Source organism: Diaphorina citri, unplaced genomic scaffold (assembly GCF_000475195.1).
Source record: "Diaphorina citri unplaced genomic scaffold, Diaci psyllid genome assembly version 1.1 scaffold2438, whole genome shotgun sequence".
Lineage (NCBI taxonomy): Eukaryota > Metazoa > Arthropoda > Insecta > Hemiptera > Psyllidae > Diaphorina > Diaphorina citri.
This window is the reverse complement of record NW_007379860.1, coordinates 3785-28959: the sequence shown is the minus strand read 5'-3', so window position 1 is coordinate 28959 and position 25175 is coordinate 3785. Positions and strand designations below refer to the sequence as shown.

At 41.0% G+C, this 25175-nt stretch overlaps 1 protein-coding gene across 1 annotated transcript in view; it reads left to right on the top strand.

Annotated features, from left to right (window-relative positions):
- The window catches only part of LOC103518929 (laminin subunit alpha-1-like), a 31068-nt gene that overhangs the window by 4441 nt on the left and 1452 nt on the right, over window positions 1-25175 (top strand). Inside the window, exons 6-37 of the mRNA XM_026830592.1 lie at window positions 1579-1740; window positions 2383-2538; window positions 3958-4101; window positions 7938-8180; window positions 8662-8904; window positions 10316-10569; window positions 11540-11774; window positions 12144-12159; window positions 12476-12763; window positions 12943-13121; window positions 13311-13478; window positions 13764-14040; window positions 14913-15070; window positions 15350-15637; window positions 16262-16559; window positions 16762-16952; window positions 17140-17272; window positions 17679-17863; window positions 17987-18243; window positions 18884-19196; window positions 19366-19675; window positions 19765-19920; window positions 20160-20369; window positions 20531-20753; window positions 21638-21776; window positions 22005-22178; window positions 22598-22767; window positions 23241-23511; window positions 23679-24023; window positions 24210-24229; window positions 24464-24751; window positions 24972-25143. Of these exons, the coding sequence (XP_026686393.1) occupies window positions 1579-1740; window positions 2383-2538; window positions 3958-4101; window positions 7938-8180; window positions 8662-8904; window positions 10316-10569; window positions 11540-11774; window positions 12144-12159; window positions 12476-12763; window positions 12943-13121; window positions 13311-13478; window positions 13764-14040; window positions 14913-15070; window positions 15350-15637; window positions 16262-16559; window positions 16762-16952; window positions 17140-17272; window positions 17679-17863; window positions 17987-18243; window positions 18884-19196; window positions 19366-19675; window positions 19765-19920; window positions 20160-20369; window positions 20531-20753; window positions 21638-21776; window positions 22005-22178; window positions 22598-22767; window positions 23241-23511; window positions 23679-24023; window positions 24210-24229; window positions 24464-24751; window positions 24972-25143 (6666 nt within the window). The remainder of the gene's footprint in view (window positions 1-1578; window positions 1741-2382; window positions 2539-3957; window positions 4102-7937; window positions 8181-8661; window positions 8905-10315; window positions 10570-11539; window positions 11775-12143; window positions 12160-12475; window positions 12764-12942; window positions 13122-13310; window positions 13479-13763; window positions 14041-14912; window positions 15071-15349; window positions 15638-16261; window positions 16560-16761; window positions 16953-17139; window positions 17273-17678; window positions 17864-17986; window positions 18244-18883; window positions 19197-19365; window positions 19676-19764; window positions 19921-20159; window positions 20370-20530; window positions 20754-21637; window positions 21777-22004; window positions 22179-22597; window positions 22768-23240; window positions 23512-23678; window positions 24024-24209; window positions 24230-24463; window positions 24752-24971; window positions 25144-25175) is intronic.

Sequence of the window (25175 nt, the reverse complement as noted above, 5' to 3'; positions counted from 1 at the left end):
GTCGCTCTTACGAGGCTGAGGACACCCCAAAACAGACAGTAGTACGTGATGGACCTTACAATCAACCGTCCGAGAACTTTTTGATCGATAAATATTCCTCTTGGAAAAGTTATGAATAGTTTTAAGGCCAGCCCCTCACGCTCAGACAGTCGAAACCTGTTTGGCGGGAAAAGCTTCAGACCTAAGTCTCTCAGAGGGTCTGACAGACTTGGGTCGAAAGCTTTTTCCGCCACACACGTTGCCAGACTGCGGTATGTCAGATGGTCTGAGAGATGTTGAGTGGTAGGGATAAGTGAGCTATGAATTGATTTATTTTTAACATCATTGATACAAGTACTGTAATGTTTGACTAATAATAATAATAATGTGCGCTTACCTGGAAACCTAAGACAAGTAGTTACGCCACTCATGGCAGCAGATACCAGATGATTCAGATCCCCATAGGTAGGCGTGGTCAACTTGAGTGTACGGAAACAGATCTCATACAGAGCTTCATTATCAATACAGAATGTCTCATCTGTGTTCTCCACTAGCTGATGTATGGATAGGGTTGCATTGTATGGCTCTACCACAGTGTCAGATACCTGGAATATGGAAAATATGGATAGAAAAACAAGTATCTAAATAATTTAAAAATTAAAACGTGTAAAAAAAATATCCTTCCCCCTCAGTTTCAACCTAGAATTTTCATGGTATGTATTAGGTACATTTTTAAAACCTTGCGTGGATATACCTGCTTAGAGTGCTTAGGCTAAAAACAAGAAGCTTTAAGAAGTTCTATGCGGTTTGAACTGGTCGCTTCCCTCTGTCGTCCCTTCCATCTAATGCTCTCCTCTCCACTCTGTTTTTAGCCTTAGCAAGAATAAAATCTAATAAGTAACTATTCTAAATGTACAAGACGAGGTTTACCTTAGGACTGGGCACTATACTGAACGTGTTCATGATTCTGTCTGGATATTCCTCTCGGATTTTAGATATCATGAGCGTTCCCATACCACTCCCTGTACCTCCCCCTAGCGAGTGAGTCAACTGAAACCCTTGTAGACAATCACAACTTTCAGCTTCTTTCCTGAGGACGAGAGAATAATAATATTATTTTAGATATCATGAGCGTTCCCATACCACTCCCTGTACCTCCCCCTAGCGAGTGAGTCAACTGAAACCCTTGTAGACAATCACAACTCTCAGCTTCTTTCCTGAGGATGAGAGAATAATAATATTGTTACAACTCCTCAAATACTGGATTATTACTAGGCGCCAGCCTTGTGTACACGCTACACGAGGCCAGTGATCACAAATATCCCACTTTGAGGCTTAGGTGAAAAATTCCGTTGGTCCTCATTTTTCCTGCTCTATGACTTTGAAACATCACCCAAGTAAGTGCAACTGATCTATTCTATTCTAATGATTGAACCTGTTCTAGTAGGTTACGTAAACTTAGGTTTTGCCAAAGCCAAACTACATCTAAAGTGTACTACCTAAGTGTATTACTTTGACTTTGAGCTTATTCCTTTGGTTCTCCAACTTCTATACTCTGATGTTCTCAAACTCAATCCAAGTATCCTTTTTCTCCCTTAGGCACACACCACTGGCGTGAACTGTGAGAATTGTGAACTAGGCTACTACCGCCCTACCGGTACACCTCCGGATGCCGAGGTACCCTGTTTACCCTGCGAGTGTAACTTCATGGGAACTGCCGGACCCTGTATACGCGATGACTCCCAGATACATTTAGGCAAGGTAAGCGTGAGCTAGTGAATGACGATGACTGGTCAAGTAGAGATGAACGTTGGACATTTGACACGTCCCGGGTCCCGCGTCAACTGAAATACAACAAACAAGGACTTTCAAATCATATTTTACACGCAAGGGAATCAAACGTCCGCTTCACCCGTGTAAACGTTAGGTACCATATAGCAGTACATTATACTCGTATCCCAGAACTTGTTCAATCTGGTTTTGAGTTTCAGGAGATCCGGAAAAGTTAAACAGAACTGTACCACGCGAAATCCGTCTTAGTGATTTCCCAACCTTAGAATCGGCTCCTGAAGGGGTCCCGCGTCAACTGAAATACAACAAACAAGGACTTTCAAATCATATTTTACACGCAAGGGAATCAAACGTCCGCTTCACCCGTGTTAACGTTAGGTACCATATAGCGGTACATTATACCTACTCGTATCCCAGAACTTGTTCAATCTGGTTTTGAGTTTCAGGAGATCCGGAAAAGTTAAACAGAACTATACCGCGCGAAATCCGTCTTAGTGATTTCCCAACCTTAGAATCGGCTCCTGAAGAATTTGAAATTATGACTTTGGTCTTCTTGTATCATTTTCCACAATGTGAATGATAACATTGATTACGCATTTTGTTAATTTTTAGTTCGCAGGTCATTGTGAATGTTTGCTAGGCTATGCAGGCAAGTGGTGTGACCGCTGTGCTCCGGGCTTCCACAAGTTTCCTAACTGTGAGCCATGTCCCTGTGATATAAGAGGAAGCAAACTGTTTGATACATGTGCCACTGAGTGTGAATGCAAGGTAAGTTGTAGGCTATACTAATACCTAGGTAACTACATACTAATTTATTTTCCTTTCTCTTTCAACATTTGTAATGTTATCTATGACTTCCCAGGCCCATTAAAACTCAATGCAATCCTTTGTATTCAACACTTCTAGACAACCTCAGTAGTGTAGGGGTTAGCGCGGTGGACTTCGGATCCAAAGGTTGATGATTCGAATCCAAGTCATCTTAAGACAGTGTATTTAGCTTTATCGAGGACCGACAGTTGTGACAAGGTTTTACTTCTACCATTATTGTAACTATTGTTTTTAACTAATAATACCTAGGTAACTACATACTAATTTATTTTCCTTTCTCTTTCAACATTTGTAATGTTATCTATGACTTCCCAGGCCCATTAAAACCCAATGCAATCCTTTGTATTTAACACTTCTAGACAACCTCAGTAGTGTAGGAGTTAGCGCGGTGGACTTCGGATCCAAAGGTTGATGATTCAAATCCAAGTCATCTTAGGACAATGTATTTAGCTTTATCGAGGACCGACAGGCAAGGTAAGTAAGTTGTAGGCTATACTAATACCTAGGTAACTACATACTAATTTATTTTCCTTTCTCTTTCAACATTTGTAATGTTACCTATAACTTCCCAGGCCGATCAAAACCCAATGCAATTCTTTGTATTCAACACTTCTAGACAACCTCAGTAGTGTAGGGGTTAGCGCAGTGGACTTCGGATCCAAAGGTTGATGATTCGAATCCAAGTCATCTTAGGACAGTGTATTTAGCTTTATTGAGGACCGACAATCTCCGTTTTAAATGACTCAATGACTCAACAGTTATAGACACCTAATGTCGTGTCGTAATGCTCTGTGATTGTAGAAAACGTTATACTCCGAATACGTGACTGCACGGTTTCGTCATAAGGACAGGTATCCTGTTTACATTACATTGAGATTAGCTCCTTTTCGGTCTTCCTTGATTTCAAACTTTATCTGTTTCAAACTGATCTTGTGTTTTCATTTCATTCTCATGTCCCTGTGATATAAGAGGAAGCAAACTGTTTGATACATGTGCCACTGAGTGTGAATGCAAGGTAAGTTGTAGGCTATACTAATAGGTACCTAGGTAACTACATACTAATTTATTTTCCTTTCTCTTTCAACATTTGTAATGTTATCTATGACTTCCCAGGCCCATTAAAACTCAATGCAATCCTTTGTATTCAACACTTCTAGACAACCTCAGTAGTGTAGGGGTTAGCGCAGTGGACTTCGGATCCAAAGGTTGATGATTCGAATCCAAGTCATCTTAGGACAGTGTATTTAGCTTTATTGAGGACCGACAGTTGTGACAAGGTTTTACTTCTACCATTATTGTAACTATTGTTTTTAACTATGAGTAAGCTAGATTTCCGTTCTTATTCTTCTCATATTCCAGGAAAATGTAGAAGGTCATAGGTGTGATCAATGCAAGGAAGGATACTTTGGTCTCAAACAAGATAATCCTGAGGGATGTCAGGCATGTTACTGCTCTGGTGTATCAACACATTGTACTGAGGCCAAAAATCTATACAAAACCATTGTAAGTTGACCTAATCATGGAAAACCATTTCAATTTAAATTCCAAGCTTCCGGGTTCAATTCCTGTAGATATTATTTTCTTCGTAGTGAAGCTCGGGGCAAACACCTAGTCTACTCATTAAATCTCGTTTAGTATGTAATTATGTACATATGTAATAACGCAAGCAGCCCTAAAAGTTGGGTTCAACTTAAATGAATATACCTACTTACCTTACTACATCAAGTACTGCATCCACTAGCTCCGCCCCTTCTGTGTAATGTCCCTTAGCCCAGTTGTTACCGGCTCCCGATTGCCCAAACACGAAGTTGTCAGGTCTAAATATTTGTCCGAATGGTCCTGATCTGACAGCATCCATGGTACCAGGCTCCAAATCCACTAGTATAGCACGAGGAACATATTTGCTTCCTGAAATAACATCAGTTTTAACTCGCGTTGTAAGAAAATCCGGGAAGTCGGTACCTAGGTTAGAAGTATGGAATTTTGACAACAGTAACAACTTTCTGCTGGAGTAAAGGGTAATAGTATATATCTACTTTTGAACAGTATAAAACTGTTACTATTACCCTGGGGACGTATTCTCTACTTGAGAGTAAGGACAAGTTAAATCTTTACATTCCTATCATTTAAATAGCGGAAATTTTGTCAATGAAATCTATTGTTAGAAGTATGGAATTTTGACAACAGTAACAACTTTCTGCTGGAGTAAAGGGTAATAGTACTTTTGAACAGTATAAAACTGTTACTAGGTATTACCCTGGGGACGTATTCTCTACTTGAGAGTAAGGACAAAGTAAATCTTTACATTCCTATCATTTAAATAGCGGAAATTTTGTCAATGAAATCCATTTTGCACGGGCGGGGCGTTATTCTCTGTATTCCGTAGGTACCTGCTCTGGTGTATCAACACATTGTACTGAGGCCAAAAATCTATACAAAACCATTGTAAGTTGACCTAATCATGGAAAACCATTTCAAGTTAAATTCCAAGGTTCCGGGTTCAATTCCCGTAGATATTATTTTCTTCGTAGTGAAGCTCGGGGAAAACACCTAGTCTACTCATTAAATCTCGTTTATAAATCTTTACATTCCTATCATTTAAATAGCGGAAATTTTGTCAATGAAATCCATCTTGCACGGGCGGGGCGTTACTCTCTGTATTCAGTACAATGACTTACCTGATGCCTCGTTATAATAGACATTGATGCGTTCCAACTGTAGATCTGAATCCCCATGGTATGCGCCTGTAGGATCTATGCCGTGCTCATCAGATATGATCTCCCAGAACTGAAATCAACACAACGTTATTCAGTCAAGTCAAAAGGAAGCATAGGTATTTTGCCAGAATCGAATACACTCGCAATCCTTTACAAATTTACTCCTCGCAAATTTGAACCTCCAATTATTTTAATCCAAGTACCTACCTACCTAGATATTAGTGATATGCTGATTTCTGTGACAACAAAGTCACTTTTGTATCTACTTTCACACTAGAACAAGAAAATAATACAACACCTACCTTGGCACCAATTTGATTTCCGCACTGACCCGCCTGCAAGTGACAAATTTCACGCATCTTTTCAATCAAAGAAAAAACGGACTTCCTGTTTTCAAGCGGAAAAAAATAAATCTAAAGAAAAAAATTCACACAATTTAGATCTAAGAAAATATATTTGGGCTGCGACTTTAACACAGAAAAGTAGAAAAGTAAGAGAGATGTTGACTGGCTGAAATATTGCTCGGGAATTTCTCGCAAGGCGAACGCGTGTCATCGGCTTCAAATAGAAAGTTGGATTCACACGATACGGAAACTCTTTAACACAGAAAAGTAGAAAAGTAAGAGAGATGTTGACTGGCTGAAATATTGCTCGGGAATTTCTCGCAAGGCGAACGCGTGTCATCAGCTTCAAATAGAAAGTTGGATTCACACGATACGGAAACTGTATTATACTAACTTGATGTTCATTCAAGGAATAAGGAATAAACCACTGATCGAAGTGAACGCACTTACCTTTATGTATGCAGAGCTCTTTAAAAGGAATGATGTCAAATGCGTTGCTGAAAGAAACAATGGAGGAGTTGCCATTGGGAAAATATTATTAATAAAAGGTCGATTCCTACATAAAAAGTTGTGAAAAATCCAAGTATGCGGTCAAAACTCAAAAAGTCAAAATTTAAAACATTGGGAAAATATTATTAATAAAAGGTCGATTCCTACATAAAAAGTTGTGAAAAATCCAAGTATGAGGTCAAAACTCCGAAAAAGTAAATTTAAAAGGTCGAAAATTCAATTTTTAGTCCGTCCTTCCTTTATTATTACAATAGTAATAAAAAGGTATAAGGATTGAACCTATTCTAGTAGGTTACGTAAACTTAGGTACCAAACCAAATGAGACTCTTGAAATCCCATAACTATTCTTCTTGTCTGTTCCAGGAGTACCAAGTAACCTATGTTGGCTGCGACTTTAACACAGAAAAGTAGAAAAGTAAGAGAGATGTTGACTGGCTGAAATATTGCTCGGGAATTTCTCGCAAGGCGAACGGGTGTCATCAGCTTCAAATAGAAAGTTGGATTCACACGATACGGAAACTGTATTATACTTGATGTTCATTCAAGGAATAAACCACTGATCGAAGTGATCGCACTTACCTTTATGTATGCAGAGCTCTTTAAAAGGAATGATGTCAAATGCCGGCGAACGCGTGTCATCAGCTTCAAATAGAAAGTTGGATTCACACGATACGGAAACTGTATTATACTTGATGTTCATTCAAGGAATAAGGAATAAACCACTGATCGAAGTGATCGCACTTACCTTTATGTATGCAGAGCTCTTTAAAAGGAATGATGTCAAATGCGTTGCTGAAAGAAACAATGGAGGAGTTGCCATTGGGAAAATATTATTAATAAAAGGTCGATTCCTACATAAAAAGTTGTGAAAAATCCAAGTATGAGGTCAAAACTCAAAAAGTCAGAAAAAGTAAATTAGAAACAATGGAGGAGTTGCCATTGGGAAAATATTATTAATAAAAGGTCGATTCCTACATAAAAAGTTGTGAAAAATCCAAGTATGAGATCAAAACTCAAAAAGTCAGAAAAGAAAAGGTCGAAAATTCAATTTTTAGTCCGTCCTTCCTTTATTATTACAATAGTAATAAAAAGGTATAAGGTTTTCATCTCTTTCCCGTAAGCTGGCGAAATTCATCTCTTTCCCGTAAGCTGGCGGCCTAAGGTTCCGCGATCATAATAGAATTCGCTCCGGTTTCCAACCTTGACAGAGACATTGACGGCCCACCCATTGGACCCCTGCGGCCATTTCTAACAACCTTGAGTGACCTTGGGATCTGGTTTATGAACGGAACCGATCTATTGTCGCGCGCCGACCCTTATGTAATTCCGTACCGGTGATATTATTGTACCGTATAGTACGGTGTTGTCCTCGGGTATATGCTAGGTATATTCTATTCTATTCTCATTAGGACTTTATTTACATATGTAGACAGAATATGTACGGAATACTTACAATGGAGGAGTTGCAATTGTCACATTTGATGTGACGTCATCGCCTACGGGAGCGTATGCCGTGACGTCAAACTTAACGATTTACCTGTATTTTTTAAATCGATTTATCTCGGTATCTAGAAGTCGTAGAAGAAAAAGAAAAATTCCGTTGGTCCTCATTTTTCCTGCTCTATGACTTTGAAACATCACCCAAGTAAGCGCAACTGATCTATTCTATTCTAATGATTGAACCTATTCTAGTAGGTTACGTAAACTTAGGTACCAAAACCAAATAAGACTCTTGAAATCCCATAACTATTCTTCTTGTCTGTTCCAGGAGTACCAAGTAACCTATGTCATCATGAGGGCCGGTATCTCCCCTCGTCCCGGTAACTGGATTCTAGAACGTTCTAGTGACGGCAAAATATTCAAACCATGGCAATACTTTGCTGTCTCGGATGATGAGTGTTGGACACAGTATGGCATCCTAGCATCTCCTGCTAATCCTTTGTTCCTATCAGACTCGGATGTGATTTGTACGTCGCATTACTCCAAGCTGAAACCCTTGGAGGGAGGAGAGGTAAGTTGGAAACAGTAGATATAATCCACTCAAGTCAACCTGTATAAAAAATAATAATCTAGTAACAAGTCTCTCTTCGATTTCGGGACGATAAGACCATAACAGTTACAGTTCCCTCTGTCAAACCTCTTAAACAAAAAAAAAAGTTTTCTTCCCGTCTGGTGTCCGCAACTCCGCGCCGTCACGTATCAGACTCGGATGTGATTTGTACGTCGCATTACTCCAAGCTGAAACCCTTGGAGGGAGGAGAGGTAAGTTGGAAACAGTAGATATATAATCCACTCAAGTCACCCTGTATAAAAAATAATAATCTAGTAACAAGTTTTTTCCCGTCTGGTGTCCGCCACTCGGCGCTGTCGCTTCGGTCGCAAGTCATAACTTTTAAACGGTTCAAGCCGTCCAAGCTAGGAAGTTAAAATTTGAACATGTAGGTTTGGATAATGCTTCTTTATTTATTTTGTTACCATCCCTATTGTTTCAGATTCATACCTCGCTCGTGTCAGGTAGACCAGGTGCTAACATATCCAGTCCAGATTTATCCCAATTCACTCGGGCTAGATTTGTTCGGTTCAGATTTCAGAAGATCAATACGCCTCCTGACAAATTCTCTCAGCTAGTGGACAATGCGTATCAGAAGAAGTTATTCTATTCTATCCGCGAGATAGCAGTAGGAGCGCAATGTATTTGTAATGGACACGCTAACCGCTGTAAACCGGCCAAAGGGGTAAGTAACTACTAACTTGCTAGATTTCTAGTCTTAAGACGGCCATCTTATTTCCGGATTACCTTCCGATCTCAATGTATTTGTAATGGACACGCTAACCGCTGTAAACCGGCCAAAGGGGTAAGTAACTACTAACTTGCTAGATTTCTATTCTTAAGACGGCCATCCTATTTCCGGATTACCTGAACAGGCAAACATGGATAATTGGACATAGCCGCCACTCCGGCCGGTATATTATATGGGCGATCTTTCAATATGAGATTGTAGATCCGAAAACTTCTATTCGAGTATCCTTCCGGAAAATCTAATGCTTCCTCTCACATTTCACAGGACTACCATTGTGATTGTTCTCACAACTTACCTGAACAGGCGAACATGGATAATTGGACATAGCCGCCACTCCGGCCGGTATATTATATGGGCGATCTTTCAATATGAGATTGTATATCCGAAAACTTCTATTCGAATATCCTTCCGGAAAATCTAATGCTTCCTCTCACATTTCACAGGATTACCATTGTGATTGTTCTCACAATTGAATTATTTTGAAAGTTTTTATTACAGATTACTAAAACTTCTAAATACCTACTTTTAGATCTATACTTTACGAACTGGACAACATGTTTGTGTAATAATTTTGACAGTGAACAAATAATTTCTTTGGTAGAAGGTAGGCCTGCTCTGTGGGATAAAAGTATTGGCCTTTTCAAAGACAAACAGAAGAGGATCGAATGCTGGCGTGAGATATGTCTGACTGTTTCAAGTGGTAATCAACTGAACGGGACGTTTTTTTTTGTCTAGTGTGAACTCAACGGAACGGGACGGTTTTTTCCCGTCCGACGGAAAAAAAACGTCATGGTAAAAATACGTGCAGTGTGAACCTAGTGTAACTCTACAAAGACAAACAGAAGAGGATCGAATGCTGGCGTGAGATATGTCTGACTGTTTCAAGTGGTAATCAACTGAACGGGACGTTTTTTTTTTGTCTAGTGTGAACTCAACGGAACGGGACGGTTTTTTCCCGTCCGACGGAAAAAAAAACGTCATGGTAAAAAAACGTGCAGTGTGAACCTAGTGTAACTCTATTTATTTTAAATTGCCAAGTGTAATGGAAATGACGGCACTGGTACCTACTTACTCAAAATATCCCCAAAAACTTTGATTTTGTCAGAAATACAACTCTTCAGTATTACCTAAAATTTGTATTGTATTATGACAAGTATGTTTTTAATGCTCTTTGTATTTCTATTCAATTTTCTCACCTACAGCTATAGTTTCGTAATGTTCTTCTGTTATTACAGGGTAGCAATGGCCTTCGCATTGGTAGTGGCAACTCCCAGTATGATTCTCGAGACAATCTTAATTTTCTCACCTACAGCTATAGTTTCGTAATGTTCTTCTGTTATTACAGGGTAGTAATGGCCTTCGCATTGGTAGTGGTAACTCCCAGTATGATTCTCGAGATAATCTGACTCTATCACTGCCACTGCTGGAATCTCACTTCTATCACATTCCTCCTGGACTCAATGACATTATTGCAGAATTCACTTCAGAAGAGATGTACATGGGGGGAGCCGTTACTAAGGAGCAATTCCTGAGTGTACTCACAGATGTGAAACATGTACTGTTGCGAGCCAAGTACCATACAGATCAAGCCGAAACCAGGTAAGTGTAACTTTTGCTGAGTTCATAATTGCACTGTTGGTTGATCCATTGGTAATGACGTCATGAGGTTGTTCCCAGCAGCTGGTTTGTTTCACAGATGTGAAACATGTACTGTTGCGAGCCAAGTACCATACAGATCAAGCCGAAACCAGGTAGGTGTAACTTTTGCTGAGTTCATAAATCACAGATGTGAAACATGTACTGTTGCGAGCCAAGTACCATACAGATCAAGCCGAAACCAGGTAGGTGGAACTTTTGCTGAGTTCATAATTATTGCACTGTTGGTTGATCCATTGGTAATGACGTCATGAGGTTGTTCCCAGCAGCTGGTTTGTTTTTTGTTGCACAGATGTGAAACATGTACTGTTGCGAGCCAAGTACCATACAGATCAAGCCGAAACCAGGTAGGTGGAACTTTTGCTGAGTTCATAAATATTCAATTCAATTCAATTCAATTCAATTATATTTTATTACAATATTGCACTGCTGGTTGATCCATTGGTAATGACGTCATGAGGTTGTTCCCAGCAGCTGGTTTATTTGTTTGTCTTGTTATTGGATCCAAAATTTCATTACCTTGAGGTTATGCTTACTTCTTACATACTGCACTTTTGTTTCAGTTTATCGTGGGCGAGGCTGGAGACAGGTTCAGAAGATCCCTCAGGTCAAGGTGAACTCCTGGACAACATAGAGCAGTGCACCTGTCCTCTAGGATACCGAGGTCTATCTTGTGAATCACACAGATGTGAAACATGTACTGTTGCGAGCCAAGTACCATACAGATCAAGCCGAAACCAGGTAGGTGTAACTTTTGCTGAGTTCATAATTGCACTGTTGGTTGATCCATTGGTAATGACGTCATGAGGTTGTTCTTAGCAGCTGGTTTCTTTGTTTGTCTTGTTAGTGGATCCAAAATTTCATTACCTTGAAAGGTTATGCTTACTTCTTACATACTGCACTTTTGTTTCAGTTTATCCTGGGCGAGGCTAGAGACAGGTTCAGAAGATCCCTCAGGTCAAGGTGAACTCCTGGACAACATAGAGCAATGCACCTGTCCTCTAGGATACCGAGGTCTATCTTGTGAATCGTGTGATTTCGGATATGCTCGAGTATTACCGGATAATGAACATCGGCATGCTGTTTGTACTCTGTGTGATTGTAACAAGCACGCTGCTACCTGTGATCCTATGAGTGGCCAATGCTCGGTGAGTATCACTTTGTATTCAACAACTCATGGCTTAACGTTAGCACAACAATGTAAAGGGTTCAACAGCACCGACCGAACTGTAATGTCAGAGAAGATCAGTTTTGCATATTGTATCTGTAACTATAGCATGTAGTTACAGGACGAACGTGTGACAAATGTCGCCCGGACTATTTCGGATTCTCTGTCAATGGCTGCACAGGTAGGCCGTTGTGTTCTGCGCTTTTTCCTAGACTTATGATTTATGATTTATTATTTAAATTTAGTTTTTTTTTAGTCGGCACGTTGGGATGTACCATATTTGTTTGGATACTTTGTTAAGATTATTTCGTATTCTCTAAACTTTATGATTATTTGTTATGGCTTACAGGAACATTGGCCTGTGTGTACGTCACAGGAAAAATGGAGAGATCCGTCACGGTTACAGTTGCAGCCTGGGAATGAAATGAAAACACAACATCAGTTTGAAACAGATAAAGTTTGAAATCAAGGAAGACCAAAAAGCAGCTAACTTCAATGTAATGTAAACAGGATACCTGTCCTTATGACGAAACCGTGCAGTCACGTATTCTGAGCATAACGTTTTCTATAATCACAGAGCATTACGACACGACATTAGGTGTCTGTAGCTCCTTTTTGGTCTTCCTTGATTACAAACTTTATCTGTTTCAAACTGATCTTGTGTTATCATTTCATTCCCAGGCTGCAACTGTAACCGTGACGGATCTCTCCATTTTTCCTGTGACGTACACACAGGCCAATGTTCCTGTAAGCCTAACATGACAGGTCTGGCCTGTGACCAGTGCACAGAGGGACACTGGGGTCTACAGGAGTTAGGTTGCGCGTCCTGTGAGTGCAATGCTGTGGGCTCGGTCAATAATTCCTGTGATCAGATAACAGGACAGTGTGTGTGCAGGAAAGGAGTTACAGGACGAACGTGTGACAAATGTCGCCCGGACTATTTCGGATTCTCTGTCAATGGCTGCACAGGTAGGCCGTTGTGTTCTGCACTTTTTCCTAGACTTATGATTTATTAATTTTGTTTAAATTTAGTTTTTTTTTTTTTAGTCGGCACGTTGGGATGTAGCATATATTTGTTTGGATACTTTGTTAAGATTATTTCGTATTCTCTAAACTTTATGATTATTTCGTATTCTCTAAACTTTCAGAATGCGCCTCATGTGAGCAGAGTGGTATGGTGTGTAGTGAGGAGAGTGGCCAATGTGTTTGTCCTCCTCTGACGCGAGGCGACCTCTGCATTCAATGTGCGCCCAATAGTTATGGCTACAGGCCTCGCCTGGGATGTCAGCCTTGCCGTTGTGATTTACGGGGATCCATGAGAGCTCAGGTAACTCAACATTAACGCGTGTAGCAAATCCATAACAGAACGAACATGATTTCACTAACAATTTGAACCTCAACTACTCAACAAGAAACAGCACTTTAAAAGAAGTTCATTTTCCTTTAATTAATAGTTTTCCTTGATAAAACCAGTGTTTGATCTCTAATAATATCTTGTCTGATTTCTATTCCTCAGTGTGACAATATAACAGGGGATTGTTACTGTAGACCTGGCTATACTGGACATCTATGTAATCAATGTGCTCCTGGATATTACGGTTATCCTAAGTGTAAATATTGCGAGTGTAACCTGGCAGGTAGCTTGTCACCTGTATGCGATAGTCAGGGACAATGTCCTTGCAAGGTAAGTCATACTAGACACGATGGGAGTTATGACATCTCCACTAATTTTATTATTAAATGAACAATGGGAGTTTTGACATCTCCACTAATTATAAAATAAGCAATGGGAGTTTTGGCATCTCCTCTAATTCTAAACTAGGAACAATGGGAATTTTGGCATCTCCACTAATCATAAGATAAACAACGGGAGATTTGACATACCCAGTAAATTTTAAAATAACTAAAGGGAGTTTTCTTTCTGTTTCTTGTCGGTTTAATCAAGCTCGCACTCCTACTCTTGTTTTAGTCCAATGTGGAAGGCAGGCAGTGTGATCAATGTAGACCTGGTTCATTCAGTCTCTCCGCTGATAACTTGGCTGGGTGTACGCCATGCTTCTGTTTCAACCGCTCCACCCACTGTACTGAGGCAGGGGTCACGTGGTCTCAGGTTCGACTCCCACATCCCCGCGCTCTGGTGGTCAACTATGACAACAGTAGTTCCAATGCGTTGAGTACAGAAGTTGTGTATCCAGTGAACACACATGAGATTTGCTATGTGTATCTAGCCAGGCAGGGGTCACGTGGTCTCAGGTTCGACTCCCACATCCCCGCGCTCTGGTGGTCAACTATGACAACAGTAGTTCCAATGCGTTGAGTTCAGAAGTTGTGTATCCAGTGAACACACATGAGATTTGCTATGTGTATCTAGCCTCTGAGGCAGGGGTCACGTGGTCCCAGGTTCGACTCCCACATCCCCGCGCTCTGGTGGTCAACTATGACAACAGTAGTTCCAATGCGTTAAGTACAGAAGTTGTGTATCCAGTGAACACACATGAGATTTGCTATGTGTATCTAGCCATGCCTGATGGTGAGTTGAATTTGTAGATATACACAGAGGTGTCAATAAACCCGCAATACCTAACATACACTGCGCCGCAGCCGAAATTTTCATCACATTTCGTTCTAAATTAGTCAAATAATGTTTTCAAATTTCCCGCAATACCTAACATACACTGCGCCGCAGCCGAAATTTTCATCACATTTCGTTCTAAATTGGTCAAATAATGTTTTCAAATTTGACGAGTACATCGGCATGCTGTTTGTACTCTGTGTGATTGTAACAAGCACGCTGCTACCTGTGATCCTATGAGTGGCCAATGCTCGGTGAGTATCAACAACTCATGGCTTAACGTTAGCATAACAATGTAAAGGGTTCAACAGTACCGACCAAACTGTAATGTCAGAGAAGATCAGTTTTGCATATTGTATCTGTAACTATAACATGTAACATAAAACAATAGAGCCCGCAATACCTAACATACACTGCGCCGCAGCCGAAATTTTCATCACATTTCGTTCTAAATTGGTCAAATAATGTTTTCAAATTTGACTAAGTAGATAATGAGGAATCTATAATATATATCTAATTATTATCTCGGATGTTTCTGATTTCCAGGTAACGTCATGAAGAATCAGCACAAAACCAAACTGAATATTACAAATAATCTGAGAATAATACCGGGTGATTCTGAAGATGTGGAAATCGGTGTCAACTTTTTGTACTTCGACAGCCCTGTATATTGGTCTCTGCCTAAGCAATTCCTCGGTGATAAGGTGAGATAACGCGTTGTGTAGGGAATGTCAGAGTAACAGACTCTCATATGGGCATAAGTAGGTACCTAACTCCATACCACACTGTACTTCGACAGCCCTGTATATTGGTCTCTGCCTAAGCAATTCCTCGGTGATAAGGTGAGATAACGCGTTGTGTAGGGAATGTCAGAATAACAGACTCTCATATGGGCATAAGTAGGTACCTAACTCCATACCACACAAAAAAAAGTATCTTTTGTCTCTCTAATCTCTACAATATTACAATTTTCTTCTTTCCAGATTATGAGCTACGGTGGATTCCTAAGGTTTATAGTAGAAACTGAGGGTGGTACTACATTATTACCAGGAGGAGTGCTGAGTTCATATCCCGTGATTCAAATCCAAGGCAATGATAAACTGGTGCTTGAGTATTTCCCTGTCATTCAGAATGAAGGTAATCGACATGCAGTCCGGTTTCATGAAAGTCTCTGGCATATGAAGAATAACCCCACGGACCCTGTGAGCAGACAAACCCTCATGTTAGTCTTACAAAATCTACAGCATGTGTTTATACGGGCTACGGACTCGGTAAGACTTTCATTTACTAGGATAAGATCTTTCATGTGATACTGGGGCTTCCCGGCCTCACTAAGTAAGTTTGTACATTGGAGGGTAAAAGCCCTATCGCGTCGTGAAACCGTGTTTATAGCTTTATTTCAAGTAGCATACTTAGACTGGAGAAATTTTTCTACCTTTCATGTGATACTGGGGCTTCCCGGCCTCACTAAGTAAGTTTGTACATTGGAGGGTAAAAGCCCTATCGCGTCGTGAAACCGTTTTTATAGCTTTATTTCAAGTAGCATGGTTAGACTGGAGAAATTTTTATACCCAAAATCTGGTCTTTTCTTTTTCACTGTGAGCCTTGAAGATATTTTACCACGGAGGTCTTGACTTGCAGGTAGATTTCACTCGCGCCACACTGAAAGACATTAGCATGGACTGCGGTTTTCATGTGATACTGGGGCTTCCCGGCCTCACTAAGTAAGTTTGTACATTGGAGGGTAAAAGCCCTATCGCGTCGTGAAACCGTTTTTTTGGCTTTATTTTAAAGTAACATGGTTAGACTGGAGAAATTTTTATACCCAAAATCTGATCTTTTCTTTTTGACTGTGAGCCTTGAAGATATTTTACCACGGAGGTGTTGACTTGCAGGTAGATTTCACTCGCGCCACACTGAAAGACATTAGCATGGACTGCGGCATCATCCTGCCCTCTCATAACCTCTCACTCCTCAGACAGACCACAGAGCCAGGTATTGAACTATGTGAATGTCCTGGACAATATGCAGCTAGCTCCTGTCAGAACCCTAGCATTGGATTCTATCGGCACAAGACGCACTACAGTACACATGCCAGCTCTACCATTGTCATTCAACTAGTAGGCGAGGCTAGACCTTGTCAGTGTAATAATAGAAGCAATGTGTGTCATGTAGAAACCGGACATTGTCTGGGTAAGTTGAAGCTAGAATGATACGTATTCGAACAAAGCTTTGCCTTGATTTTAAATTTAAATTGGAGAAGGATTTTTAAGCAAAAATTATTCAAATCGTCCGGTTAGTTTGTTTTCGTATTTTCTCTGAAAATTTGTTCATAATTAAAACTGGGCTACTTTGCTGTCCCTAATATCACCGTTCTATTTCCCCCTGGTTCCAGACTGTAGGGATAACACAGGAGGGCCTCATTGTGAGTTGTGTGCTGAGGGGTATTATGGTGCCCCCCCTGATGAGGGCACATGTCGCCCCTGTCCTTGCCCCTCTATACATCAGAACTTTGCCCACTCCTGTCTCGTCTCACCGGGACATGAAACTCAATGCTTCTGTAAGCCAGGATACACTGGTAACCTGGCCTCCATTGGGATTGAACCCACGCCCACCTGTCTACCATGCGAGCGTCTTGATTTGTTGTACTCGTATATTTTACTGTAGGTTATACAACTTACAATAATAATTATACACACTTATTCATTGATTGTTGTAGCATGTGAGTGCAGTACCTCAGGATCACTAGGGGATGAATGTGACTCCATCTCAGGACAATGTCAATGTAAGGAGAACAGAGCAGGACGTAGGATCACTAGGGGATGAATGTGACTCCATCTCAGGACAATGTCAATGTAAGGAGAACAGAGCAGGACGTACTTGTGACCAGTGTGCTTCCGGACTAGGTAATGTTTTAAGATTTTAAGGAAATCATCACTAGGCATCCCAAAGAAATTTGGTCCTTTTGAATCCCGAGTTATTATTGGTTGGCAGAGTGGGTTAACATATTTTTAAACTCGCTTTGAAACCAATTAAACTTAGTAACCAAGCTCGTACCTATTTCATATCAACCCTTTAAACCTTACTTCGTAAATGATGAACCAAGTACCACTTCGTGTTAATATAGGCCGGGTATCGCGTCGCTTCAAATTCATCTTGACGGTTGTGTACCTTCCGGCACTCTTGATATGTACCTACTAAAAAAAGCAATACCTAAATGTCTTATAAAAGCAGATTTTTATCAATAAGGCGCTGACCAGGTCGTTCAAGCTAAATGTATCTTACCTTAACTTATGTATGTATTGTTCTCAGGTTCGGATCATATTGTCAACGGTATCATAGCTCCCCCCTGGGCGCCACTACTCGCCTTAGATTCCAACGCGTCTGTACTAGAAGATACTCTACAGCTGTGGGTGGACGTGGATGAACGTATGCAAGGTTTACCACAACAACTAGAACAAGATCTGGTAGCTAGGGCAGCTTACAACTTAGAACAGGTAAATTTACAACGAGATTCATAGCTCCTATGTATGCAATAACAATTGAATTGATTTTGAAATTTTCGCGCTTAGCTCACTTAGTGTTATCAACTTACTTATTCCTCCTTGTTCATTCCACAGTCTATTAAACTATTCCGCACATGTAACCAGACCGCTCTGTCTGGTAAAATGTTGCGCCTGCACGCTGAAGATTTATTAGCGCAAGTGCAAGCCAATATGAGCGCGATCCAAGGTGTGGTGAAAACGTTGAGCGATTACCTCCATGAAGATGCTAGTCTTGATGTTGGTGTGACGTTGGAGAGAGCACAACAACTCCTGCATTTCATTCGAGAGAGTGATCTGGATGCTCTGGGTCGATTTGCAAACAAAACATTCAAGTAAGTGATCGAGAATACCTACTTACAGCCTTAGTCAGGGCCGTAGACAGGATTTTATAGGCAGGGAGGAGGCCAAGAGGTCCAAACCGTGATGTACCGGCGCCCTCGAACCCCTCCCTAAATACAGCCCTGGTCTTAGTGACTTGTTTGAACTCCAGCTTTTGAACTGGGAGCTACTTATTACTGAAGAGTACATGTGCAGGTGCACGAATATATATATATATATATATTCCTGTTGTTATTTGCACTATTGCTATATTCCTATTGTTATTTGCAGTGATTGTACAGACATCTTGTACCACGTCAAGGATAAAATGACCAATCGTCTCACTACTCCTGCATTTCATTCGAGAGAGTGATCTGGATGCTCTGGGTCGATTTGCAAACAAAACATTCAAGTAAGTGATCGAGAATACCTACAGCCTTAGTCAGGGCCGTAGACAGGATTTTATAGACAGGGAGGAGGCCAAGAGGTCCAAACCGTGATGTACCAGCGCCCTCGAACCCCTCCCTAAATACGGCCCTGGTCTTAGTGACTTGTTTGAACTCCAGCTTTTGGATTGGGAGCTACTTATTACTGAAGAGTACATGTGCAGGTGCACGAATATATATATAATTTCATTTCTATTGTTATTTGCAGTGATTGTACAGACATCTTGTACCACGTCAAGGATAAAATGACCAATCGTCTCACTACAGAACACGTGCACAACTCCATCGACATTCTATTGGATCGTATCCGAGATATGAACTCCAAGATCCAAGCTATCCTCATATCCAATACCAACACGAGGAAAATGACTGAGAGCCACCGGGTCCTCTATGCAGAGACCGAGGCGAGAGTGAGGCTGATAGACACTATAGCAGAGGAGGTCACCCAACTCACCAATCAGAGTGATTATTATAATCTGGTCGCTCAAGTTAACTTGGACGAAGCAGAAGACGATTTTGTGGTATGTATGTTTCTATCTAGGTATGCAGAAGATTCTAGGTTCCATACCCGGTGTACTCAGCCTCGTGAAGACCTTAGCAGTTAAAAGGCTTCCTCTTACATACCAAAAAAGTCTTTGAACTTACGGACCGCTCAAATAATACGTTTTATCCTTACTTCTTACTCCCTAGGAACTGGAAGAGCTAAGTTCAGAGCTACTCAACCTGTCCTCCTCGATAGAAGAGAATGAGGGCATTCTATTCAACCTGAACCCCCAGTATAGAGACCGCTTTGTAGAACCCGCTAGACGCCATGTTGCCAGATTGACAGAGGAGGCAGAGAAGTACGCGGGATTGTTCAACGCAACGCGACGTGACGCAAACATCGCGGTGCGCGCTAGTAAAGCGTATCAGACTATAGTGGATATTCTGGAGGAAGCTAGGACTGCGGCACTAGATGCTAACAAAGCTGCTGAGGAGGCGTATGAACAAGCGAGACCAGGTAAAGAACAAATCATTATGGAGACACCTCTCTTATTACCTGTACGTATTGAAATTGAAACTTACACTGAATTAATATAACATTTTCAGGTACGGATTCGCTCATAGACCAAAGTACAATGGCAGAAGAGAAGTCACGAGTATTGAAGACAATATCCGAGGCTCAACTGATGAAAGTCACAGAGCTACAACTCCAGCTGAATAATCAAAGATCCAATGTACACAATCTAACCGCTATCGTACGAGGTAATACTTTCATATCAACAAGTTATCAATCGTGTACCTCTTCATGATCACTGCGATCTTGAAAACAACTTTGTGCTTTATTCATGAATAACCTACAGGTACTTATGGTCACTTGAACTTATCCAGTATAATATACATATGTAAACTTTTGAAATAATGAGACTACTTGTCCTACCTCGACTCTAAATAAAGCACTGTATTTGTACTTATATCTACCTTATATTTATTATAATCTCCAGGTATGAGTAAGGAAGAAGCCAGTGTTGCTAAATCCGTGGAAGACATGTTAGTTAGTAGCGGGGCCAATGTATCAAACAAGATGTCAGGATTGAATCAGCGCGCTTATCAATACTTGGACACGAGTGATAAACTATTCGAGCAGGCTGCCATGCTACGGGAACATGCTCAGACAGAACTCAGACCACAGCTCAAACTACTCAGTATGGAGGGTAAGATATACCTTTAGTATAGTTATAGTAGGTAAACGATGATTGTTCAGTTTCTTGTTCTAACAAGTTTTTTTTTTCTATCTATAACCAATCGGCTGAAGCTAAACAACAACAGTGGTTAGTGGTTACCTTTCACTCAAGAGCCTATTTCTATTCCTCAGGTGCCAAGAACTTGAACCTCGCCAATGACAAGATATCAGAAGCTTTACTGAACAGTAAGAAAGTGCAGGAGACATTTGACTCTCTCAAAGCCTCTGCTATGAAATACACAGAGGTGTTTACTCAATGGAATCAAAGCATCAGTACAAGTCTAGCCTCTCTAAGAGCCAAGATACAAGAGGCCAGACATGCAGCTGAAGGAATCCGGCTGAGTTTAACCTCCAAGTAAGTTCTGTGGATCAATCTGTTTGAAATGTAACAAACTATGGTCTGAGACTGAAACTCGGATGAGAGGTGGACAACAATCATTTCAATAGAACCTGTAAATTGCCCCTGCCCCCCCCGGGCCCAAGTACCGTTTCAGCCGTTTCTTTGCTGCCTAACTGGCAATGACTAACTTAACCTACTTTTTGTTTTGTTCATTGTTATCAATACGATAATGTACCTAAACAGTTTATCTCATTAACACTAGAATGTCCGATGGAGTCAAAATGACTAACTTAACCTACTTTTTGTTTTGTTCATTGTTATCAATACGATAATGTACCTAAACAGTTTATCTCATTAACACTAGAATGCCCGATGGAGTCAATCTCATTAAATATGTTCGTTGTTTTGTCAACAGGAGTCAGCTCCCATGGCGTAGTGGTCACTGCGCTTGCCTTGCATGCGGGAGACCCGGGTTCGATTCCCGGCGGGGTCAAGAGATTTGTATCATGCAAATGATTGATTCCGTGACTAGCTGTTGCGGGGCCCACTCAGCCTCGTGAGGAAAATGAGTAGCTATGACATATAAATGCGCATATATCGCTATAGCGACCGGTGCCAGCAGCATGATATGTAAACATTGGATTTTAGGATTATTGAGATAGGTATTGGGAAAATCCTACAATGCTGCAGTGAGCACCAAAGTTGTAACATAATAACACAAAGAAACTGCGTAGCTATGACATATAAATGCGCATAGCGACCGGTGCCAGCATGATAGGTAAACATTGGATTTTAGGATTATTGAGATATTGGGAAAACCCTACAATGCTGCAGTGAGCACCAAAGTTGTAACATAATAACACAAAGAAACTGTATTTATTTATTTATTTTGTCAACAGGAAGGAGACAGGCTCCTGTGTAAGGTCCTACTCACCTCCCAAGTTAGAACCTACCACTAGGAATGATATAGTACTCACCTATGCCATCAGTAGTCAGCACAGGGACGCCTTACTCTTCTATCTGCCCAGCAAATCCTCGGTAACTATTCACTATACTATGTGAGACTCCTGCTGCCCGTATGGTAGCATGACCTTCCCGTATTGTGCTCTTTTTGTAGGTAGTCTGTCCACACCCAGTCAAATCAAACCTTGATTCTGCAGGGACCTTATACAAGCATATATAATGTTATTTTGGTAATATTAAGATACTGAAATGTTGAATTTTTAAACAGTCAGTCACCTATACATATTATTAATTGTTTTCCAGTCTCGTCAAAGTTACTACTCGGTATCATTGAGGCGGGGGCAGTTAGACGTGAGGATAAACGCAGGTCGGGGGGAGGTGCGTCTTGCTAGTGATTCCAGTGAATATAATGATGCTGCATTCCATTCTATACTTGTAACTAAGCAAGGCAGGAGACTGGAGTTGAGAGTTGACGATGTAAGTATGAGTAGCTATGACATATAAATGCGCATAGCGACCGGTGCCAGCATGGTAGGTAAACATTGGATGTTAGGATTAGGTATTGAGATATTGGAAAAAGTCCTACAATGCTGCAGTGAGCACCAAAGTTGTGATATAATAACACAAAGAAATTGCATTTATAACGCCGGTTTCATCCGAATTGAGTTCAATGCGAGATTAACTCGGGTATAAAGTATAGGGAAATCCTCTTTCAATTTCAATCCTTAGTCGATAAACCCTAACATAACTAGTGATTTACCCTGAAAAGGTCGATCAGGTTTAAAATCTAAAGTGCCAATGCCCTTGAGTTTTCATCAAAAACGGATAAGACAAGCGGAGTTTACCATTGTCTAACTAATCTAATCTAAATTCAACTATTTCTTTATCATTTGCAGGTGGTGCATGCATTGGCAACATTGCCCGAAGGTTCCAGTGTTGTCAGAATGCCTGGTCAATGGGGAGGTTTATTCTTTGGTGGTCTGCCTCAGGGCATTAACACAACAGGACGAGCAGTGTCTGATGTGCCTCTCATAGGAACTATCAAGGATGCTATCTTCAATGATGAGTAAGGAGAAAAAGATTTTTTATAGTGTTTAAAACTTCACCGTCTATTGTCCATAGACTACTAAGGTCTTTTAGTAACGATGACGAGCAGTGTCTGATGTGCCTCTCATAGGAACTATCAAGGATGCTATCTTCAATGATGAGTAAGGAGAAAAAGATTTTTTCTAGTGTCTATTGTCCATAGACTACTTAGGTCTTTTAGTAACGATGATTTTACCCACCATTAGGGCCACAAGATACCTGATATTAATCTCACTCAGCCTGAGCAATGGGCGAGGAAAAGCAAGCAGCACGCAATTGCCCAAATGGTCATCCATCCAAATACTTACCACGCTTAACGTTGCTTGTGTGATTCGTTAGGAACTGGTGTAGGTGAATTTTCGCGGCAGGGGTATGTTTACATTAGTGAGAAAGGTATCCAATGTTGCCAAGCGTACTATTCTAGTGTTACCAGTAATTCTTAAAATTGAAAAGCACATGGTGCCCCACCGCACATGGTGCCCCAGGTTCCCCCATTCTATTGGATCGTATCCGAGATATGAACTCCAAGATCCAAGCTATCCTCATATCCAATACCAACACGAGGAAAATGACTGAGAGCCACCGGGTCCTCTATGTAGAGACCGAGGCGAGAGTGAGGCTGATAGACACTATAGCAGAGGAGGTCACCCAACTCACCAATCAGAGTGATTATTACAATCTGGTCGCTCAAGTTAACTTGGACGAAGCAGAAGATGATTTTGTGGTATGTATGTTTCTATCTCTATGCAGGAGATTCTAGGTTCCATACCCGGTGCACTCAGCCTCGTGAAGACCTTAGCAGTTAAAAGGCTTCCTCTTACATACCAAAAAAGTCTTTGAACTTACGGACCGCTCAAATAATACGTTTTATCCTTACTTCTTACTCCCTAGGAACTGGAAGAGCTAAGTTCAGAGCTACTCAACCTGTCCTCCTCGATAGAAGAGAATGAGGGCATTCTATTCAACCTGAACCCCCAGTATAGAGACCGCTTTGTAGAACCCGCTAGACGCCATGTTGCCAGATTGACAGAGGAGGCAGAGAAGTACGCGGGATTGTTCAACGCAACGCGACGTGACGCAAACATCGCGGTGCGCGCTAGTAAAGCGTATCAGACTATAGTGGATGTTCTGGAGGAAGCTAGGACTGCGGCACTAGATGCTAACAAAGCTGCTGAGGAGGCGTATGAACAAGCGAGACCAGGTAAAGAACAAATCATTATGGAGCGGAACTACTTGGTATTAAGAGCTCAAATTTTCAAGGTATGTTTATATACCTTACCTAAATATGTGCCCAGAATTTCAAAAGTTTATCATTAGAGGAAACTGATCTATGAAGGTGGGGAAAACCTGCCGAATCGGTTCGTGTAAAGATACACAGGCGTGCTTACTGGAACTTGGCCTGGCGCACTGCCGTGCGCTCAGTACAAGATAGAAGTTCAGAGGTAAACAATTAATGTTAGATTATTCACTCTAAGATTCACGGAGATATTATTATTTAGTTTACATATTTTATAGGGATATAGATAACTTTATTCCTCGGATTTTTGATTGGGATTTCAATCAGCTCCTCAGGTGAACCCAAGAGACTGAGAGGATGGGGAAATAGCCAGCAGCAAAACAAATTATTTGTCTTTTGCCTTGACTAATTCCTCACGTGGTGTTTATATTGTTTTCAGGATTGCCAATGTAGGTTACCTCCTGGTGCGTCCTGTCGTCCTCCCCCTAGGTTCGCCCCTGGTGAATGCCTTACCCCTGTCCAACACATCCACCCCTGGTATAGGCCGACTTGATGTAGGACCATTAGACCGCGCCTGGGTAGGAGGGGGCGAGACCAGACCCCCTTATTTGCTATCTAGACAGTCGGGCCTGGTAGGATGTTTGCATCATGTGGCTCTGGATGGAAGACCTATGGGGCTATGGAACTTTAGGTCCCAATCTGACACCTGTACCGTGTGTATAGAAGGGTAAGAAGTTAAATGTACAAATTCTAAACCCACATTAGAGTCAAATTTCATTTATCAACTCTTTACGAGTACCTTTACAACTAATCAGCGGTCAAGGCAGTAATATTCTTGATGACTTTTTATTTAGGGACCTTTCAAATGGTACCTACATATGTTTTCGTCTGTTACTAAAAGAAAGAGATGGACATGCTATGACACAGACCCTCTGTTCTAATTTCAGTGCGGAAGAGTCGGTTCAGGATGAGCTGGGCTACAGGTTCTCTGGAGATGGCTACTCATTACTTCAGCATGAAAGTATCAGCACGTACAACAAGTATTTGTTCTCTGTATCTCTATCATTCCGTACCTTCAGTGAGGATGCATTGCTCCTACTCGCCATAGGACATCAACAGGTAAATTCAGATTAACATTACCGAGGTACTAA